This window comes from Poecile atricapillus, chromosome 17, assembly GCF_030490865.1.
Source record: "Poecile atricapillus isolate bPoeAtr1 chromosome 17, bPoeAtr1.hap1, whole genome shotgun sequence".
NCBI classification, from domain to species: domain Eukaryota; kingdom Metazoa; phylum Chordata; class Aves; order Passeriformes; family Paridae; genus Poecile; species Poecile atricapillus.
The window spans coordinates 2,640,333-2,659,845 of record NC_081265.1 but is presented as its reverse complement, the minus strand read 5'-3'; the positions used below and the strand labels follow the sequence as shown (position 1 = coordinate 2,659,845).

At 53.2% G+C, this 19,513-nt stretch overlaps 1 protein-coding gene across 5 annotated transcripts in view; it reads right to left on the bottom strand.

Annotated features, from left to right (window-relative positions):
- Positions 1 to 12,933: 12,933 nt before the first annotated feature.
- RGS9 (regulator of G protein signaling 9) overlaps positions 12,934 to 19,513 on the bottom strand; it is a 30,823-nt gene continuing 24,243 nt past the window's right edge. Inside the window, exons 17-19 of one of the 5 annotated variants that reach the window (XM_058852166.1) lie at positions 18,968 to 19,135; positions 15,235 to 15,578; positions 12,934 to 14,482 (exon numbers count right to left, since the gene is read on the bottom strand). In XM_058852166.1, the coding sequence (XP_058708149.1) occupies positions 14,376 to 14,482; positions 15,235 to 15,578; positions 18,968 to 19,135 (619 nt within the window). In that variant the 3' untranslated portion in view covers positions 12,934 to 14,375. Of the gene's footprint in view, positions 14,483 to 14,987; positions 19,136 to 19,513 lie in introns of those variants that run through there. The other 4 variants (XM_058852167.1, XM_058852165.1, XM_058852168.1 and 1 more) reach the window with 4 other exon arrangements.

Sequence of the window (19,513 nt, the reverse complement as noted above, 5' to 3'; positions counted from 1 at the left end):
TGCAAACCCAGCACAGGAGCCAGCAGGTCCCAGTGCCTGCTCCTCCTGGATCCTTATCCCAGTTCTCTCTCCTGTGTTTTGGCACTCTATCCCTGCTCCTCCTGGATCCTTATCCCAGTTCTCTCTCCTGTGTTTTGGCACTCCATCCCTGCTCCTCCTGGATCCTTATCCCAGCTCTCTCTCTCCTGTGTTTTGGCACTCCATCCCTGCTCCTCCTGGATCCCTGCTCCCAGCTCTCTCTCTCCTGTGTTTTGGCACTCCATCCCTGCTCCTCCTGGATCCTTATCCCAGCTCTCTCTCCTGTGTTTTGGCACTCCATCCCTGCCCTCCTGGATCCTTATCCCAGTTCTCTCTCCTGTGTTTTGGCACTCCATCCCTGCTCCTCCTGGATCCTTATCCCAGTTCTCTCTCCTGTGTTTTGGCACTCCATCCCTGCTCCTCCTGGATCCTTATCCCAGCTCTCTCTCCTGTGTTTTGGCACTCCAGCACTGCTCCTCCTGGATCCTTATCCCAGTTCTCTCTCCTGTGTTTTGGCACTCCATCCCTGCCCTCCTGGATCCCTGCTCCCAGCTCTCTCTCTCCTGTGTTTTGGCACTCCATCCCTGCCCTCCTGGATCCCTGCTCCCAGCTCTCTCTCTCCTGTGTTTTGGCACTCCATCCCTGCCCTCCTGGATCCCTGCTCCCATCTCTCTCTCTCCTGTGTTTTGGCACTCCAGCACACAGGCATTTCCAGCTACTGGAGCTGTGGCTGCTTTCATTTGCTGCCAGAGAAAACTCTGAGCCCGCAGCCCTGACCAAGCATCAGGCCTGCAGCTCCCAGCCCTCAGAGGTCTTTCAAAGCAGCTTTTTCTTTTGAGTTTGGGGGAAACCACTGGCTTTGGTGAGATCTGCTGCTTCTCTTTGGATCTGGGGCGTTTCTTCCCGTGTGCACACCCCTCTGCTCGTGCAGACAGACTCACAAGTCCCCTGCTGCAGGGAGCTGGGAAAGGGCTGTCCCACCCCCAGCCCTGCTTTGGGGCCCTCCTCAGCACCTTTATCCCGGGAATCCCAGTGAGGAGGATGGCCAGACTGGAGATGGACACAGCTCTGGTCACATCCTGCGTGGGCTCTGGCACACAGACTGAGGGGACCTGTCTCTGACACATCTCACCAGTTCACCTTTCCTAGCAAGGCTAAAAAGATGGTATCTTAATTAGATGGGAAAAGTACATCAAGCTCATTAACTAATCACGATGGAAAATCCCTGCAGCAGATGCCTGGATTGCCTGAAGTACTGCTTACTCTTAACTGCTAACTTTGAAAAGGATTCTGCTATTAAAGCATTATTTTGTTCCAAACGCACAACAAAGTCATTTCTTTTTTATCGTGCCTCTCCAAACTAATCCCGTACAGCTTTTACAAAGCATTGTGTGAGAGAGGCAGGGGCTGGGGGCACGGGGAGCCATCCTTAGAGATTGCTGGGACCCTGCCCAGTGGCACCAGGTGCCTTTGGAGGGACAACCCAGAGTCTGACACACTTCAGCTGCCTTCACCCGCTGCCTCTACAGCCCTGCCAGGAGCAAAGTATTAAACGACCTGAGGGGGATGAGGGTTGAAGTGTGGACTTATCAAGCAACCAAGAATAAACTCAGCCAATAACCTCGCTGTGATCAGCAGGAGACTGTCCTCCTTTCCTTTCTAGTGGGAGCAGATAAAGCAGGAGAAGATGAATCTTGTGGCCACTCCTCATTGCACCAGATAAGGACATGAACTAGAAATGTCATTTATATCTCTGAGCACCCATCCCTGCTCCTGCACCAGCTGGGGAGGCACTGCTGGGGTGCTGGGGCTGCACTTAGAGATGGGATATTGGGGAGAAATCCTTCCCTGGGAGGGTGGGAGGCGCTGGCACAGGGTGCCCAGAGCAGCTGGGGCTGCCCCTGGATCCCTGGCAGTGCCCAAGGCCAGGTTGGACAGGGCTGGGATGGTGGAAGATGTCCCTGCTCATGGATCTTTGAGGTTCCTTCCAACCCAAACCATTCACCCCAATAACATTTCCTCCCCACAATTCTCAATGAGAACTGAAGAAGTTTCAGAGGGACACAAAGGGACACAAATCTTGCAACAGCCCAAGCCAAGCTTCCTAAAGCCTGAGGAACCCCAAATTCTCCCTGAGGAACCCCAAATTCTCCCTGAGGAGCAGCAGCTGGAGCTCACCAGTGCCCCTTGGTGAGTGCTCTCCATGACCACCCCTACACAGGAGAGCTCTCCAGGTGTCTGTTCCCCAAACTACAGACAGCAAACCCTAAATATCTTCCCTCCTCCTCTCTCCAGGCTGAAGGAATGCCTCAAAACATTTCCAATTGTGCAATCTCAGCTGTCATATGACCTCAGCAAGAGAAAATGGCCAGATTCAGAGGAAATTCTCAGCCTAAACCTATCATTACCTCCTCTCCCCACACCCCCCACCCCATTTCAAACAAACAAACAAACAAATCAAAGACCCCAGAGCCCCATGGGGGTGTTGTTGTTTTCCTTTCCCTGGAAAGCCTGAGGATTTCATGGTCAGGGGAGCCCAGCTATGTGAGGAAGGCACCCTGGCCCAGGCACCCGTCCCTGTGCTCACGGCAGCATTGTCAGCCAGCAAAGCCATAAATCGCCCGCGGGACAGGAACCTGGAGACCAAAGCCGTGTAACTCAAACAGGCTCAAAGCAAAAGAGTCCCTTTAGTGTGAGGGTGGTCTGTGTAAAGTTAGGAGACACCTGCTAGCAAGCCCTGAGACACAAGCATCTGTGTAAACTTGCCCCCTCCCTGCGCCCGCAGCCCTTAGAAGGTGTTGAATGAAGCAGTTTTCATGAAAAAGGCTCTGTTTGGGGCAGCTCTGAGGCTCCCATGTACCTCAGCAAAACAGAGGCAGGGCTGTGCAGCCCTGGGATGGATTACCAGGGACCACAGGGAGCACTATTAATTATGGTGACACGCTGATCTGGTGCTCGCTGGGGGCATGGCTTGGGTGTCGGGGCGATAAGAGCCCGCTCTGTGCGAGGGGGCAGCCCAATAAAACCCAGAGGATCTGGGGAAAGCAGAGAGTCACACAGTGAGCAGATCCTGCTGAGCCTGGGGGACCAGCCTCAGCCCCCTGCACATCCCTGGGCCAGGAGTGGGCTGGCAGCACAGATTTTGGCCATCCCAGCTGTGGTCCTTCACCCCCTGGGATCAGCAGCCAGCAGGATTTGAGCACTGATTTATTTTTAATTGGGAAGCAAAAGCCAAACAGTGAACCCTCTATACACAAGGCCATCACACCTTCTTATGAATTAAACAGTGGAAACGCTTGAGCGCTGGCAAAGCTGAAATCTGGAAATACCAATATTTCACCAAAGCGGTTTTTAATATGCAGAAGTGTCATACACATTGCTCTGAAGTTCCTAGCTGTAGGTGAAATCTTCTCATCATCAACTCTCAATATAATATGTGCTTATCTTAAAGGACATTTACTTTCCTGTGCTTACAGCCTGTATTTGAATTGTCAAATGACACTTTGCTGAAATTATTAAAACCTAGAGGTCACAGGCAGCCCGACTTGAAAGCGGGAACACACATTCTTTCGTCTGAGCAAAAGTGCATATTTGGAATTTTAAATGCAAATTTTTTTTGGAGGAAGAATCGCTTTTCTGGCAGCCAAGTACAGATGGAACATTTGAAAGAAGGTTCTGCTTTAATTTTTGACAAGTGCTGTGAATAGACACACTGCTCTGCTGGGAGAGGGGAGGGATGGGGCAGAGCCCTGACCCCATCAGGAGCTTGGTGGGGGTGAGTGGGGGTCTCACCCTCACCCAGCCCTCTCTGGTGGGGGTTTTACAGCAGGTTAGAGCACACCTGACTGCAGGTGAGCTGGCAGCTTGGTGCCTTGTGGAGGGAGGCAGCACAGGGAGGGTCTGAGAGTGCTGGGTGCTGTCCCCACCAGCCTCTGGCTCCTGTCCCAGTCCCAGCGGAGAGCGAGGCTCTGGCTGCTGGGATATCCAGTTTCTGGATTCTGGGATATCCAGTTTCTGGATTCTGGGATATCCAGTTTCTGGATTCTGGGATACCCAGGCTCTGGACTCTGGGATACCCAGGCTCTGGACTCTGGGATACCCAGCCTCTGGATTCCAGGATATCCAGGCTCTGGCTGCTGGAATCCCTGCACAGCTGATGCTGAAGGAAGGCAGGCAGTGTCTGGCTGATATACCCTGACTCCAGGAATGTTTTCTTTCTGAGGGATAAGGCTTCTCTTTTCCCCTTGCTCCTACCTCCTTTGAGGGTGTTCAGTGAACAGATAGGAAGGGGAAGTAAAGATGTTCAACATGTCTCTCAGAAAATTCCCCCAGTCAGACACCTCACATGACATTTGCAGATCAGCTGTAACCTTCCTGTTGTGTAGAGGCTCTCCTCAGGATGAGCTGTGGTGCATTCCAGGACATGCCTCCCTGTGAGGCCAGACCATGCCAAAATTGCTCCTGCAAGGAGCAGGGAGGCAGCAGCTTGAGAGAACATGAGAAGCCACCGTGCCCAGGTGCAGAGCCAGGTGCCTCTGTGGGGAGCTCACCCTGCCTGAGCAGTGAGGATCTGGAAGCAAAAACCCCTGGGGCTTTGCAGGGCAGAGCTTTCCTGACACCTCTCAGCTACCCCTGGGCTGGTTTCTGGTCCATACTGCACCAAAGCTTCAGAAAATGCTTTTATTCTGTGAGAGCTGCAGGGAAGAGCAGGAGCAGTAACACAGGGATGATCCTGCCGCTCCACCAGCCTCCTGCCCATCCAGGAGCTCCCTTTGCACAGAGAGAGCACTGGAGGGGGAAAAAGCTTCCACAGGGCAGCCCATGCAGGGCTTGGTCACCATCTGTGAGCTGCAAGCCCAGAACCAGCAGGAGCCACAGCCCTCTGCAGCCTGAACAGCCTCCCAGCCTGTCCTCTCCTCACCCTTGGATGAAGGTGGTTGGTATTTTAGCTGTGCTTAGATAAACATTTGATAAAAAGGATGAAGACTCAGCTTCCTACAGCCCTGAGATGAGTCTGGTGCTTCTGCTCCCTCACTGGCAGGCTCCATGAGGGGGTCTCAGTGACAAAAACCTGCTGCAACCCCATCCCCAGCAGCTGGAGGTGAACAGCAACAACGCAGAGGTGACTCTGAAGAGGAAGGGATGGAGGAAACCTGCACATGGTGGCAGAGCAAGGCTGGGAAGAATTTTCCTACCATGAAAGGCTCTTCTCTTTTTTCTGCTCCTAGCACAAATAGAGAGGTTTGAGGTGTGCAGGCTCACAGCTGGTGACAGGGCAGTGACACCATCATCACTACCCCTTCCAGAGCAAACACAGCCCGGTCTCCAGCCATGCTGAGACCCAGGTTGTTCACCTCTGCCCAGGTGTTTCACCTACCCAGCCTGGACCCTTTCACACAGATGTGCTCACAACCACCCCTTCATTTCCCCATGAACCCAAACCCCCTCCTCTAACACGATGTGACCTGTCTTAACTATGACATGTTCCATCCCAGTGCCTGCCCAGAGAGGGGGACACTGCCTGCCAGCTCCTCACCCCCCTCTCCACCAGCACAGCTCCTCAGCCCCTTCCCATCCCTCCTGGAGAGCTCCTCGGTGCTGATCTGAAGTTTGGATGCAGTGTTGTTTTTATATATAAATGACATTATGACAAATGATGAAGGATTAAATTACACTTCAATCAAATCATGCCAAACCAGTAGGGATTGAGGTCCCAGTGGAAAGTATACATGGAGTTCCTCAGCTTCCTGATTTGAATGACTTTGTTCTTCTTCCAGAGAAAAGGGGAGGGGGGGGGGGACGAAGGAGAAGAGAGGGAAAAGGGAGAGGAAGGGGGGATTTGGCCTAAAATGAAACATTTTCCTTTTAAGTTGAACATTTGAAAATGGCTGGGAGGAAAGAGCTGAAACACTGTAATGGCTGATACTGAAGAACAGCCTGGGACTTTTGCTTTTCGAGAACAGAAGCCAGGGAGAGAGCTGTGGTGTGAAAAAGGCAACGCTGTGTGCCTTGAAGGGGAAGGTGTTTGCAGCAGCCCACCTCCTGCAGACACTGAGAACCCCCTGCAAGGCACTAACCCAATTAGCTTTGCTAGAGCTGTGCCGTGCAAAGGCAAAGGACTGACAGTGGTTTTGGTAAAGGCTAAAGACAGCTTCCCTCTGCCTTGCACTCCATCGGAGGCGCTTTATTATCTTTGTGTTACCACATCTTTCAGAGGTTGGCTCCAGAGCCTCCAGCTCTGCAGCTCTGTCCAGCCAGAACCTCTCTCCTCCCTCTCAGCACTGTTGAGAACAAATCCTGCAGAAACAGCCACGCCAGGGATGAGTTTGCCTGGAGAGAGACAGACAGACAGATGGACAGCCAGACAGACACTGCGCTCTAGGATTTGCTTTAAGCAATTTGCCTTGAAAGTTGTATTCAATAGAACCCACCTCGGGCTGATTTCTGGGTGCAAATCTCGAGTGTTGTGTCCAACACAGCCCATCAGTGGCCAGGCATTGGGATGAGATGCCCAGGGAGGTGGTGGAGTCACCATGGAAGAGTTCAAGAGGCAGCTGGATGCAGCTGGGGTTATGGTTTAGGTGCTGGGTGATGCTGGGACTGGATGATCCTGAAGGTCTCTTCCCACCCTGATGATTCTGTGATCAGTGGAAGCCCAAATAAGTCAAGCAGAAAACACCAGAGTTCCCTTTGGCTTGGTAGCTGCACTGAGGAACAACGGGGTTGATTCAGGTGTGACACAGTCCAGGATAGCATCAGTCTGACAAGCTCAGAGCTGCTCAAAGCCTCCCTGGCAGATGAGAACAACATTTCAGTGAGTTCTGAGAGCTGTGGCTCCATGTCTGCATGTGAAACAGAGCCAGAGAGGGTCTTGTACCTTTCCCATCTCCCCATTTGATTATTTCTGTCCTCAAACAACACACATGGCCTGCACATGGTGATGGACAAGCTCCTCTCTGGTCACATTATTATATTATTGTAATAATCTAATCTTGCCAAAATTAAAGGCAAAGAGAGCATTCCAGCAGGTCTAAAATACCACTTGGAAAGGCAGGGCCAATTCCACTGAGAAAAGAGCCAAGCCCACAAAAGCACACACGCACACACATCTACAGGTATGCTCAGGCACACACTCCTGTGCTTTTTATCCTGAGCAGGATAAAATCAGATCATCCCTGTCCCAAAGTCCTTTTGCTATGATTTTTCTCCTCCTAGTAACAGGCTTTGCAAAGTATTTTAAAGAACAATTCAGCAATAATTCCCAGGAAACCATTTGTTACCTGTGGTTAACGTCCCATCTGCTCACATGGCAGCGCAACCTTCTGACACAGAAATCCAGGAGAACACTCGGAGAAATCAAGACCCAAATTGGTTCAGCCTCTGAGGATAATAACGACTTAGAAATATGTATAAATTTAAGTGGTTTTGAATAAGGACAGCGTTTCAAAAAGCACTCGAATTGTTACTTTGAAATAAGCCATTATTTTCTGCTTTTTTAAATTCCAGTCTTTAATAGGGGATGAGACCCAGACTGCCAAGAACCAAGGAGAGTTTTTGATGCAAATGAAAAGCGGCATTTAAGAAGTGCAAGTATCCCATAATGGAGCCCACACCACGCTGCCAGCTCCCAGGCATGCCTGGAACATCCAGGGATCCATCCAGCCTGGGACACCAGAGCAGCGGGGTTTAGAGGCTCCCTGACCTCCTGGTTGACCTGGTTTGTGCTGGTGAGGCCTCAGGGCTCACACCACAGCTCCACATTCAACTGTTTCCAGTCAAAAAACACAGGAATTCCAACCTGGAGTCAGATCTAGATGCACATGGGTGGATGTGGCCATGCAGGGAGGGGATGGATGACAGGAGAGCTCCTGAAGGCTCCTTGGACTGGTTTTACTGATGCTACCCCTGCCCAATGTCCCAGGAAAAGCTCTGTGTTTCAGTGGGATTGACAAGGAAGGGCCACACTTAGAAGAAAAAACCTCTGGCAAAGAAGCATCACTGGGATGAACAGGAGTGATCCACACAGCCACAGAGGAGTTCAGGGTCTCCACACTCAAAGTCTCCATGGACACCCACTCCTGGCAGTGCCAGAGCTCCCCGGGCACCCCGTGGGTGAGAGGGGGAAGAAGCAGTTCTTGGAGAAGGCAGCAGCAGGACCCAGGTGCTCCCTGTCCTCCCCACACAGAGAGGAAGGAGCAGGACGTGCCTTCCTCAGCCCCAGCCGTGCCACAGGCTCCTCCTGGGTGCCCAGGACACAGCTCAGCGCTGGCAGAGCAGAGCCAGCTCTGCAGGGAGGAGCTGAAGCAGTGGGGATGAGATGACAGGAGGGGCTGAACCATGGGATCACTAAGGTTGGAGAAGACCTCGAGTCCAACCATCACCCAGGACCACCACTAGCCCAAGTGCCACATCCACGTGGTTCCCAAACACTTCCAAGGGTGGTGACTCCATCAGTGACTCCGTGGTGACCTCCAGGGGTGGCCACTATCTACCTTGGGCCGGCTGTTCCGTGCTTTACAACCCTTCCCATGAAACATTTTTAATCATATCTAACCTAACCCCACCCTGGTGCATCCCCTCATGCCAGGGCAAGCGGGAGGGAGGAAGGTGGGAGCAGGAAGGGGCCTGGCACCACAGGGGAGTGACAGAACGGGAGCTGGCCCTGCACAAAAGGCCCAATTAAAGCGTCCTCCCGCAAACAAACATCCCCACAGCCCAACTTTTTCAAAGATGGCTCAGGAAAGAAAAGGGCCACGGGATCGGCGGGATCAGCCTAAGTCATGTACATCTATTTAACAAGAAAACTCATTGATAAGCAAACCACCTGATGCTTGCACAGCAGAAAAGAAAACACCTGGTTCTGCCTGTGGGTTGATAAGCCAATATCTTTAATCTTTTTTTTTTCTCTTGATGACTGAAGTACACACTCTGTGCGGCCCTATGCTCCAGCCACATTGGTAATAGTAACAAAGCTTTGATGTCCCCCTCATTCAACAGAATGTTGTTTAGTTCAAAGCGAAGAACAGAGGCAATTCTTTGCTTTTAAATTATTAGCTCCCTAAGTCTTCTGTAATGATATAGTTTGACTGAAGTGTGCAGTTTATTAACTACATAAAGACGATATTATTAGAGCGGAGAAAGGCAGCCGAAAGTTTTGCCTTTCAGCTCAGCAGCAGGGGTTTTTGATACTTTGATCTCAATCAATGCTAAATGTCTTTGTGAGATAGAGGGAGCAGCAGAAATTACCTTTGGCACCATGACTACATCAATTATTTAGTTCTTTTTCTTATAAATTAAAGTGTTCTTCAACTTTTACCCCAATTTTTTCTTCCTCTTCCTCTTCTTCTTCTTTTTTTTTTTTTCCCTTCAGTTATTGGGGGGGAAAAAAAGCTGACTGGAAGAAGTCTGGCTGTGAGTATTAATAAAAATTCCACTGACCTTTCCCAGTCCTGGTCTGGGAGGGTCTTCTCTGTGTGAGGAGGTGGATTCATGTGAACAACAACAGCAGAAGGGGGGCTCAGGGTAATGTGCTGTTTAATCAAATCACTGTGTAGGCTCTTACTCCAAATTTGTCTGTATTTAGCCTAATTTCCTTTTTTTTTCTTTTTCCCCTTGGTCTTTTTCAGTATTGCTACTATGAATGCAGCTGGAAAAATGGGACACCTGACAAGAAAGGTGGAGGGAGACTATTTTACAAGAGCAAGTAGTAACAGGACAAAGGGGAATGGCTTCCCACTGCCAGAGGGCAGGGTTAGATGGGATATTGGGAAAATATCCTTCCCTTTGAGGGTGGGGAGGCCCTGGCCCAGGTTTTCCAGAGAAGCTGTGGCTGCCCCATCCCTGGAAGTGTCCCAGGCCAGGTTGGAGCACCCTGGGATAGTGGAAGGTGTCCCTGTGGGACTGGATGGGATTTAAGGTCCCTTCCAACCCAAACCACTCCATGAATCCAGGACTCCCGAGGCTGAAAGCAGAGCTTGCAGAGAGCCAGAGCGCAGCCCCTGGGGCTGCAGCAGCTGCCTGCACATTGGTGCTGGATGCAGAAACTCTCATTAAAGCCACGGGTGTCAGGTGATCCCACCCAGAGCTGTCACCAAACCCTACCCACACAGAACTCTTGTCCAGCCTGGAGTTCATCCCTTAAAGCCAATAATAAACCATTCCCACAGCTGATTCATCCCATCCCAAGAGGAGTGACAGACTCCTTCCCTGGGACAGAGGGAATCCAGCCTGATGGGACCAGAGGTGAGTGAGGAGAACATAGCTCAGTGCTTCCCTTGGGTAAGAACAAATGAGTGGTTATTTCAGTGGGATTTGTGCTCTTTTGATATTTCAGGGAAGAAGCTGGAGCAGAGCCAAGGGAGGAGGGTATCCCTGCAATCTTGGGGACAGCAGCTGGTGGCTGGGCTCAGTGCTGTGGTGCACCAGAGTGTGTTAGAAACCACTGGAACCAGAACCTTGGCTGGGAACACGAGCAGCAGGACCACAGAGGTGCTGAGGAGATGCCTTTAAACCCAGATTTAAAACACTGACCTCTGGCCAGAGAAATTCTTTGTGAGCAAGAAATAAAAGAGGTCTTTGCAGAGGTGTTGAGGCATGAACTGTGGGAACTTCAATATATTTTTGTGTAGAATGTGTTGGAGAAAACATAATTCTGTTTTCATGGTGATCAAAGTTTTGCAAGAAGGAGGACTTGAGACAGTGTGCTGAGCTGCTATGGCAACATGAATTTTAAAAAGTAAACTGACTTGCAAGAGCTTATCTTTTCCTCTTTAGTGTGGTGCAGAACAGATCTGGGAACCTCTACCTGAAAGGGATCCTGTGAGGTGTTCACCTCTGCTTCTGGGCCGGGTGTATTGCAAAATGCATAAAACATATCCCTCGTGGCAAGGGGAAAATTATTCCGTGCCTGGGTTTGTTCTGCGCCCCAAAGAGCCAAGTCACGGTGATTCTGTCACTGTTTATCACGGCTCAGATATTCAGATGCTGGGGTGGATGCAGCACGAAGCACTCGGGCTGTGCTGGCATCCTATTCTGGGAGCGGGGTGGGCTGCCAGGCGCTGCTCAGGGCTCAATTCCACCCACGGGCAGGCGTTCCCAAGAGCACCACGACGTGGGCTCGGTTTACAGCTCGGCTTTCAAGCCACCCGCACAAAATGTAGAGGCAGCGGTGTCAGGAACCCTCCCTGACAGCTCCTTTCAGGAGGGGATGCTGTGAGGAGCTGTCACGCTCTGAGTCAGCTGTTCTTCCAGGCCTGGCGTTCCAGGCAGGAAGAGCCTGCTTGCGGAACCATCCCAACCACGCCGCCTGCCAAAACCACACTGGGAATCCCATGGGAACCAGCCCTCTCCCGAGCCAGCTGGTACTTCCTGCTCCCGAGGCCTGATCCTGCTGGATGCTGAGCATTCTTTGTTCCATTTTTAAATTCATGAGGCTTGAGCAATGTGCGGTCCCAGACCCCGGGGAAGAAACAGCCCCTCGGTGTTTTCAGTGCTTTGGCAGTGTGGCCCAGCTGGAGAGGAGAGGGAAATGTCAGGCTTGAAGGGAGATATGAGAGATGCCTGGAAGACAGATCGCTAATCTGGAGGTTTAACCAGGTTCTCTGAGCTGGCCCTGCTCCCACATGCAGCTCTCCTCCCCAGCATAGGCTGTGACCCCCAAATCTGGCAGCCCCAGCTCTCCAGAGAAGGATGAGGATCACCAGCGTGGGACTCGCTCCCATCCTATCCCAACAGTGTCCCCTTGAGGTTGGTGGCTGAGGCAGCCTGGGAAGAGCCCTCATGGAGGTGCAGGGGAACCCCTGAAGCTGCTCTTGTTTTCCAGGCTGGTCCAAACAACAAATCCCAGAAGCTGTGGGTCAGCCTGAGTGAAAGAACCTGGAGGAGCCCACCCCAGAGTGGTTGTGGGACCTCCACACTCGGGAGTGGAGCACTTGGAGAACCACTCAGATAAGAATCTCCTTCCAAGCTGATTCTGTGAATGTCCAAATCTGGGCCAGTGCAGCCCATCCTGCAGCACCTGGAGCGTGGGAGCTCCTCCAGCACCGAGGAGCCGCAGTGGGAGGGTCTGTGCAGCCACGGGAGGTTGGAAAGTGGAGCCCCTGCGGAGGACACAGGGCTCCCTCTCCGCTGCTGCTGCTGCTGGAATCTCCTTTCTTCTGGCAGCCAAGCAGCAGGGAGTATTCTGAGAAACTGCCCACAGGGAGCGATCACTTTTTCCAGTCATTAACCTTGCACATCCCTCGCATTACCGGAATACCTTGGATGTCTAAGTTGCTGCAGCGAGCTAATTCCTCCAGGTGACTCCAGGCAGCGATAAGTGCGCTCCTGCACAGCGAGGGGATTTGAAGTGCCGGAGCTGAAAGCGCTCCCGACTCCGGCACGCCAGGCCTCCAGCAGGGGACACAGCCTCAGATGTCACAGCACGGTGGCAGGAGGGGTCCGGCCCTCTGGAGATGTCATTTCCAACCTGCAGTCAGCAGGCACCCAGGGGAGCCAAGAAAAAGGGAGGAGGGCCAGGCATGGGCTTGAGATGCACAGTGCAGGGTACTGTGCCCCAGGGAAAAGGGCTGTGGTTGAAGGATATTGGGGAAAAAGATATTTGCAAGATAGTGGGGAATAAAAACCAGTGCCCTGAAGGGATAAATGTTGGGAACTGCCAGTGCTGGCCTCTGGGATAGGTGTGAACCTGGCTGGTGTCGCTGCACTGGGTGCCCCAGCCCTGGCAGAGCAGCAGATTTGCATCTGAACTCCTTCCTCTGGTGTGGAAGATGAGCACGAGGAGTGTTCAAAGACAAGGAGGTGCCCAAGAGAAGCCTGAACCAATGAGAGAAGTATTTACAGCAGGATGGCTCTTATCATATATACATAATATTAAATATAATATTCTTTTCTCTGATAAATCACAATGTCTTCCTGTTGTGTTTCCTGGATTATACATCACCAGTGTCCTGCCAGGAGTGGCTGAGCAACAATATTCACACAAAAAATTGCAGAAGACATCAGATTTCTCTCTCATCAATAACAGATGTCCCTGTCAGTGGCAGCAGAGCAGGACCAGGTCCCTCTGACAGAGCAAAGCCATCGGGAACCAATGTGTGCTTATTCAAGAGGAGCACCACGGGCACTGAGGGCCAGCAGCCTCCTACCCAGCCCTTGGCTCCCCTGGGAAAGACTCTTTGGAGACAGAAGCAGCCTTATGATTTTCCCAAACTCCCCTGTGATGGGAAGTGTCAGGCCAGACCTGGGGAAAACAGGGAGCACTGAGTGTGTGAGGAGAGATTTAAATCCCACAGCAGGACTGAGCGTGTGGAACCACATCAGCCACACAGGAAAAGCTCCATTTATAACCAGAAGGTACAAAACAGCAACATCAGAAAGTACAAAACAGCGACATCAGAAGTCACAGGTCATGGCCAAGGTACAGAACAGGGACCCACAGCACACACACACACTGAGGAAACTCCTCCAGGGAATAAAACAACCACCTTCAAACACTGACACGAGGAAGGCAACAGTTCAACACCCAATATCAGCACAGCCTGTGGCAATGCATCAATCCCAGCTTGGAATGGCCCAAAACACCAACAGGGATTTGGCTTGGATTTCCTCAGGTGCTCCCAAGTGGAGCCTTGGTTTCAAACCCATGCACTGGGAAGCTGGAGCTAATGCAGGAGGGCTCTGCACTCCTTGATGCCTCTGGGATCATGCTGGGTTTGGATGAAGGAAAGATGCTTTGCCACTCAGCACACAGCTGCTCATGAGGGGCGCTCCATTCTCCTCAGCAAACAGCTGGATCTTAATCAGCGTGCTTTAAAATTAAATTTAAAATTTAAAAATTGTAATTAATGGAAGGTGGGCCCATTAGGGGACACAAACACGCCCCAGTTTTGGCACTGAAGCTTGAGTCCTGCCCTGCCAGCCCCCTGCCAGCCCTGCTCCAGCTGTGCTGTGTTCAGTGTGCTGACACCTCATGGCCAAGCCAGAAACTCCGATAAGACACCGTTTCCCAGGACATCACCCATACATCCTCCATCTGCTCCAAGGCATGAAACCAGGCTCGTTTATCCACAAGTTTGTCGTGAGCAGAACTGAACACACCGAAGACAGGAAAGAAAACCAGTCCAGAAGGGCTTGGAGTTCTCAGATCACAAACATTGGGCACACCAGGGGCTGTTATCGGGAGCTGTGGTGCTCTGAGTGTCCCTGGTGCTGGAGGATGGCTCTAACACACTTTTCCAACAGCACGGTCCACTTGCTGAGCCATCCATGGCAAACACTGCGGTCTCAGGCCCGTGGGGAGTGTCCGTGTTGGGGTTACCCCGCTCTCCCCTCCTCTGCGGGTGTCTCCCAGGGGCAGATCAGCTCCTTTGCAGAGTCCTTCCGAGCTCGGTGGTGCCTGTCCTCTCCCCGCCCGGAGCCCCCAGGGCAGGCTCGGCTCTCCGAAGGCATTTTGACTTGGAAGAAGCTGCGTTGGGAAACAGAAACTCATCACACACACGGCGCTTTCTGATGTGCTCCAAAGCGGCGAGCTCGCTCGGCTTTGAGATTTCCACTGTTCCAGCCCCGAATCCCAAGGCAAAACTCCGGGGCAGGAGCCCAGGGAGAGGAAGGACGGAGGGAATGTGTGCTGGCACCCCTTTGAAGCTGCGATGCCGTGTGACAGCGCTCCGGAGCGCGGAGACAGGTAGAGCAGGAACCCTCAGGTTCACACTTCAGAATTTATAATGTGGGCTCATCCACTCGGCCAGCAGCAGAGGAGGGTTAAATGAGACCAGGGACATGCTGCTCCTGGTGAGGGACATGGCCAGGGGTTGGTTCCTGCAGGGGAAGCTTTTCCAGACAAAAATTCCCTATCTCTGTCCTGGAACAACAAACACTTAGTGACTCTCCCTCAAGATTTCCCCTCCCTTGTCGCTTCTGGTTCTCCTCTGACATGAAATCACTAGACCAAACCCGACTCAGTGCTCAAGAACACTGAGGTTTTCCAAATTTAGGGGTTAAAAGTAAAACCCGGGGTTTTGCACCCTGAGCGGGAGGTGTGAGAATAGCAGAGGCACCGCCAGCATGGGTCCCCGGCCTGTCCCCATCGAAAAACCGCAGGAATGGAGACGGGGAAGAGACACCGGGGTTTGGGGAAAAGGTGATTGTCAGACGGGTTCCCAGGGACCTCTCCCTCTGGCCAGTGTCCAGGGTGGGTGTCCAGGTGTCCGTGCTCACCTGCTGACCGTCCTGCTGTCGGGCCGCCGCTCCCGCCCGCCCAGCGGCTGCACCTTGCCGTGAGGCACGGCCGGGCAGCGCGGCCGCAGCGCGCCCAGCCCGCCCGGGGCCCGGCAGCCCCGCCGGAGGAAGCGGCCCCACGAGCGGGATCTCCGGCCTCCGGACGGGTCGGGGCCCGCCTGGGTGCCCGCGGCGCTGCCCAGGGCCGGGCTGATGGGCGAGGGGCAGGCGGTGCCGTGGGGCAGGGCTGCGGGCCCGGGGGCCGCGGGAGGCAGGGCCCGGGGGGCGGCTGAGGGCGATGCCGGCGTGCTGCGGCCAGCGGAGCCGGAGGCGAGGTGGCCTGGCTGTGGGGAGGAAAAGGAGAGAGGCTCGGTCAGGTCTGGGGGTGACTCTCAGGGCTCCCCAGGCTTCTTCAGGAGGAGAATCCCTCTCCTTCTTTGGTGCTGCCAGGAGAGAAGGGCTCAGCGGGGAGGCAGCTACAGCCGCCCCAGCCCAGCCTGTGCCTGTCCCCCTGTCCTGCAGCTCTGTCCCCTTCCCTGCCCTCCCCTGCCGGAGCACTGAGGTGTCACAGCTTGCCCGGGGGTCATTGCTGCCACAGCCCCAGCGGGTGCTGACAGATCCAGCCCCACACCCGCCGGGATGCTGGAGGAGACAGCAGCTTGTCTCATTCCTCACAACGATTAGCTCCAGGCACGGAGGAGGCTGTCATCCCGGGAATGTGATCTTGGTTATGAACAGCACAATGTCACACCCACGGCACCAGGCAGGGCTGGGACAGACCCCGAGCCCCAGCCCCGGTGGCTCAAAGTACCATCAGCCTCATACTGGAGCCCCCAGTGCCCCTGGGGAGGCTCCAGCACAGCTCAGCCCGCAGGACAAGCCCAAGCACACACTGGACAGGACAAGGACAGCACATGCTGCATGCCAGCTCCACTCCCATTTCTCAAGGATTTACTCCCAGCAGAAATGAAAAGCAGCTCAAGTGTCCAAGGAGAGGAGCTTAGAGCAGAAGAACACACAGGACATGTACACACACGTGCAGAGATGGCTCAGAGAAGGATGAACACACTGAGACACAACAGAGAAGGATGAACTCGGTTCTTTTTCTGTTTTCTACATTTATTTTTATTAGACACATGAATGCATGGAAGCCATGGCCAAAAAAATGAAACAACACATGAAGCAAACAATTTCTCGGCTGGCACAAAGTGAAGTTCAGCTTGTCCCAGGCAACTTTCCTCTTCGGGGACTGAGCAGCAGAGGATGAGAAACGGAAGGCTGGGCTGTGACAGCTCCATCAACCTGTGGCAGGGGAAAGACAGCTCCTGCCTGTGTGTGAAGGATGGCTGTTCGTTCCACGTGCACTAACTGGTGGTAAACAAGCACTGACTGGTGTTCCACACACAGTAACTGGTGTTCCAAAGCAGTAACTGGTGATATACAAGCAATGTCTGGTGATACACATGCACTAACTGGTGATACACAAGCAATGACTGGTGTTCCACACACAGTAATTTGTGTTCCACAAGCAGTAACTGGTGTTCCACAAGCACAGTGACTCCCGAGCATGCAGCACGAACCCATGGCAGGGGAGCAGCGATGCCAAGCAGAAATGATAGAAAATCAGAGAAAGGAATGGATACAGAGAACATAACAAGCAAAGCAGCAGACAAAATAGAAGTAGAATCAGAGGGACTGACGGGAACACACAGATTTGTTATTTATTATTTATACCCTGACTTGATCTTCCACATGTTACTACATACTGGCAATCCCAACATGCTCAGTGCTCCATGTTACACAAACTCTGGAGAGACTGTAGAGTTCATCACAGCCAAGTAGCTTTGGGCCAACCCTGCCAGGTTCTGGAGTGTCTTCCAGTGCTCTGATGTCAAAGGCTGAGGGTGCTCAGCACCTGATGTAACAAAGCCTTGGGGTTTTAAGCAGAATTTAAAAAAAGGCAGCCAGAGCCTGCTCCCCTGTACAGCAGTGCAGAATGTGCCCATGCTTCCAGCAGGAGTGAGAACAGAGACTCAGCACAGACATCAGAGGGAAAATCTGGGGTAACTCCATTTGAATTCCTCTAAGGAGGTTTGTCACTGATGGGGTAAGGAAGAGTAGGACAATCTCCCAGGCTCAGCCACAGGTGGAGGAGAGGAGTGACACCAGATCAGTGTCCAGCCCTGATCCTGCCTCTGATGTCACACACGGGGAGGGCCAGAGTGGCTGTTGGAGCTGTTGGGGACACAGTGACATCCTGACTGTCCCCTGTTCACAGGGAGCTGCCCTGCAAGGACCCCAGGGCTCCAAGGGTCTGTATGCACCCCCCTATCTAAGGGCTCCTGCTCCCTGCCAGCTTTCTCCTTAAGCTTCCCCATCCCTGGAAGTGTTACAGGCCAGGCTGAATGTGGCTCTGAGCACCCTGGGATAGTGGAAGGTGTCCCTGCCTGTGGCAGGGGGTGGGATGAGATGAGCTTTAAGGTCCTTTCCAATCCAAACCATTCTGGGATTCTATAATCTCCCATTTTCTATAAAACCCTACCAGTATTAAAAAGGGATGAACTGGAGAGAAGCAGCTTCCCAGACTTCAGTACTTCTACCCAGTTCCTCTGCTTCCCCAACATTTTAATAAACAAGGAAGCTTTTCTTCCCCTTCAGTTCCCTTGACTGGGCTTTGCAGGAATCTTCACACTTCTGGTAATCCTTGGCCTGGTCCAGGCATGCTGGGCTTTTCCAGCAAGGCCTGGAATCTCCCTGAGCTCTTTAGCACTAATGTAGTATTTTAGCTTGCCTCATTCTACAGAGCAAAAGAGACAGAGCAAATGAAAATACTACTTAAAGTTTAAATCAGCTCTTAACACCTCTACCCTGCTCTCCCTTGCCTCTGGGCTACAAGCCAGTGACAACTGCAGCTACCTCCTGCTGGATTTTTAACAACAGAAAATAGAAAAGCAGGAAAAAGACAAGACAAGAAGTGGGAAGGATTGGATAAAATCTCTCTTAGCCTTGTGCATGCTCTGGGAAGGGGCAGCTCTCTGCACCTGCACGCCCAGCTCATGGCACAGGAGTCACGGGGAGAGCAGAGCAGAGCTTCCCGCAGATCATCTCCAGCGTGCCAGGGGATGTAGGAGTGTCATTCAAACTCAGAAGGTCAGCTAAACCTTCAGAAATGCTCCTGCTACTGTTCCCACAAGCAGCTCTTCTGTCTGCAGCCCGTGGTGCTGGCTGGAGGTGCAGGACTCTTGGAGTGGGGGCTGTGCTCCTCTCAGGGGGTGCCGGATGCACCCCTTGGGAGGGTGCACGGTCCCCCGAGGGGATGGGGACCAGCAGGGACACTCGGGGCTGGGTCACCTCGCCCTGCTCCCCGCGGGGTCATTCCCCTCTGTGCCACGGGAGGCTCGTCTGAGCCCGGAGCGCTGGGGCACAGCTTCACCCTGCCTTGTGCCACCCCGCTCCCGGAGCGGCGGGGAGAGGCAGGCGGGCTGTGCAGCCTCCCGGGGGATGTGCGGCAGCAGAAGGCATCTCCTCTCCCCTGCGAGGTGTGCGGCTGCTGCAGCCCGAGCCCGGCACAGCCCCAGCTGCTCTCCAGGAGCCATGGCAACGTGCGGGCAGCTGGCGGAGGGACAGCCGGCCTGCCAAACCTAGAGCAGCACTGACACCTTCAGGAGAGGGGAGGCGAAGCTCAGCACCAGCCTCGCCTTGTCTTTTCCCTGCTGCGGGGCTCAGAGCCTACTTGGGAGGAGCTTCCTTCTGGAGCTGGTTCCTGCGATCCAGCTTGCTCATGACCTGCGTGATGTCCACGGTGTTGGCGGCTTCTTTGGCTTTGGCCTCTTCCTCCTGCTGCCTCAGGATGATGGGGCTGGGGCTGGAGCGGAGGTGGCGGCGCCCGAACAAACCCGTGCTGGGCAGAGAGAAGGGAAGGAGAGGGGGGTCAGTGAGGAGAAGGGCACCAAAACCTCCATCCCAGGAAGCAAAGTCACCCAGGAGGACAAGCTCGGACACAGAGATGGCCAAAGGAGTGCAAAATGCTTTAAACGGCACTGGGTGACTCAGTGTCACACACAAACTACAGAACTGCTAGAAATAGAAAAGTCCTGCTCCTGAGGGACTCCAGGGCCCACCCACATCACTCCTTTGTTGTGTTTGCACATAACTCACACTCAGTGTGAAGCCAAACAACTCCCACCCGTGGAATTTTCTCCGGTGCCCAAAGGAAGATCAAGGCAGGGAGCAGTATGGGTGTTTCTGGTGTCTGTCATGTCCCCAGAAAACACCCAAT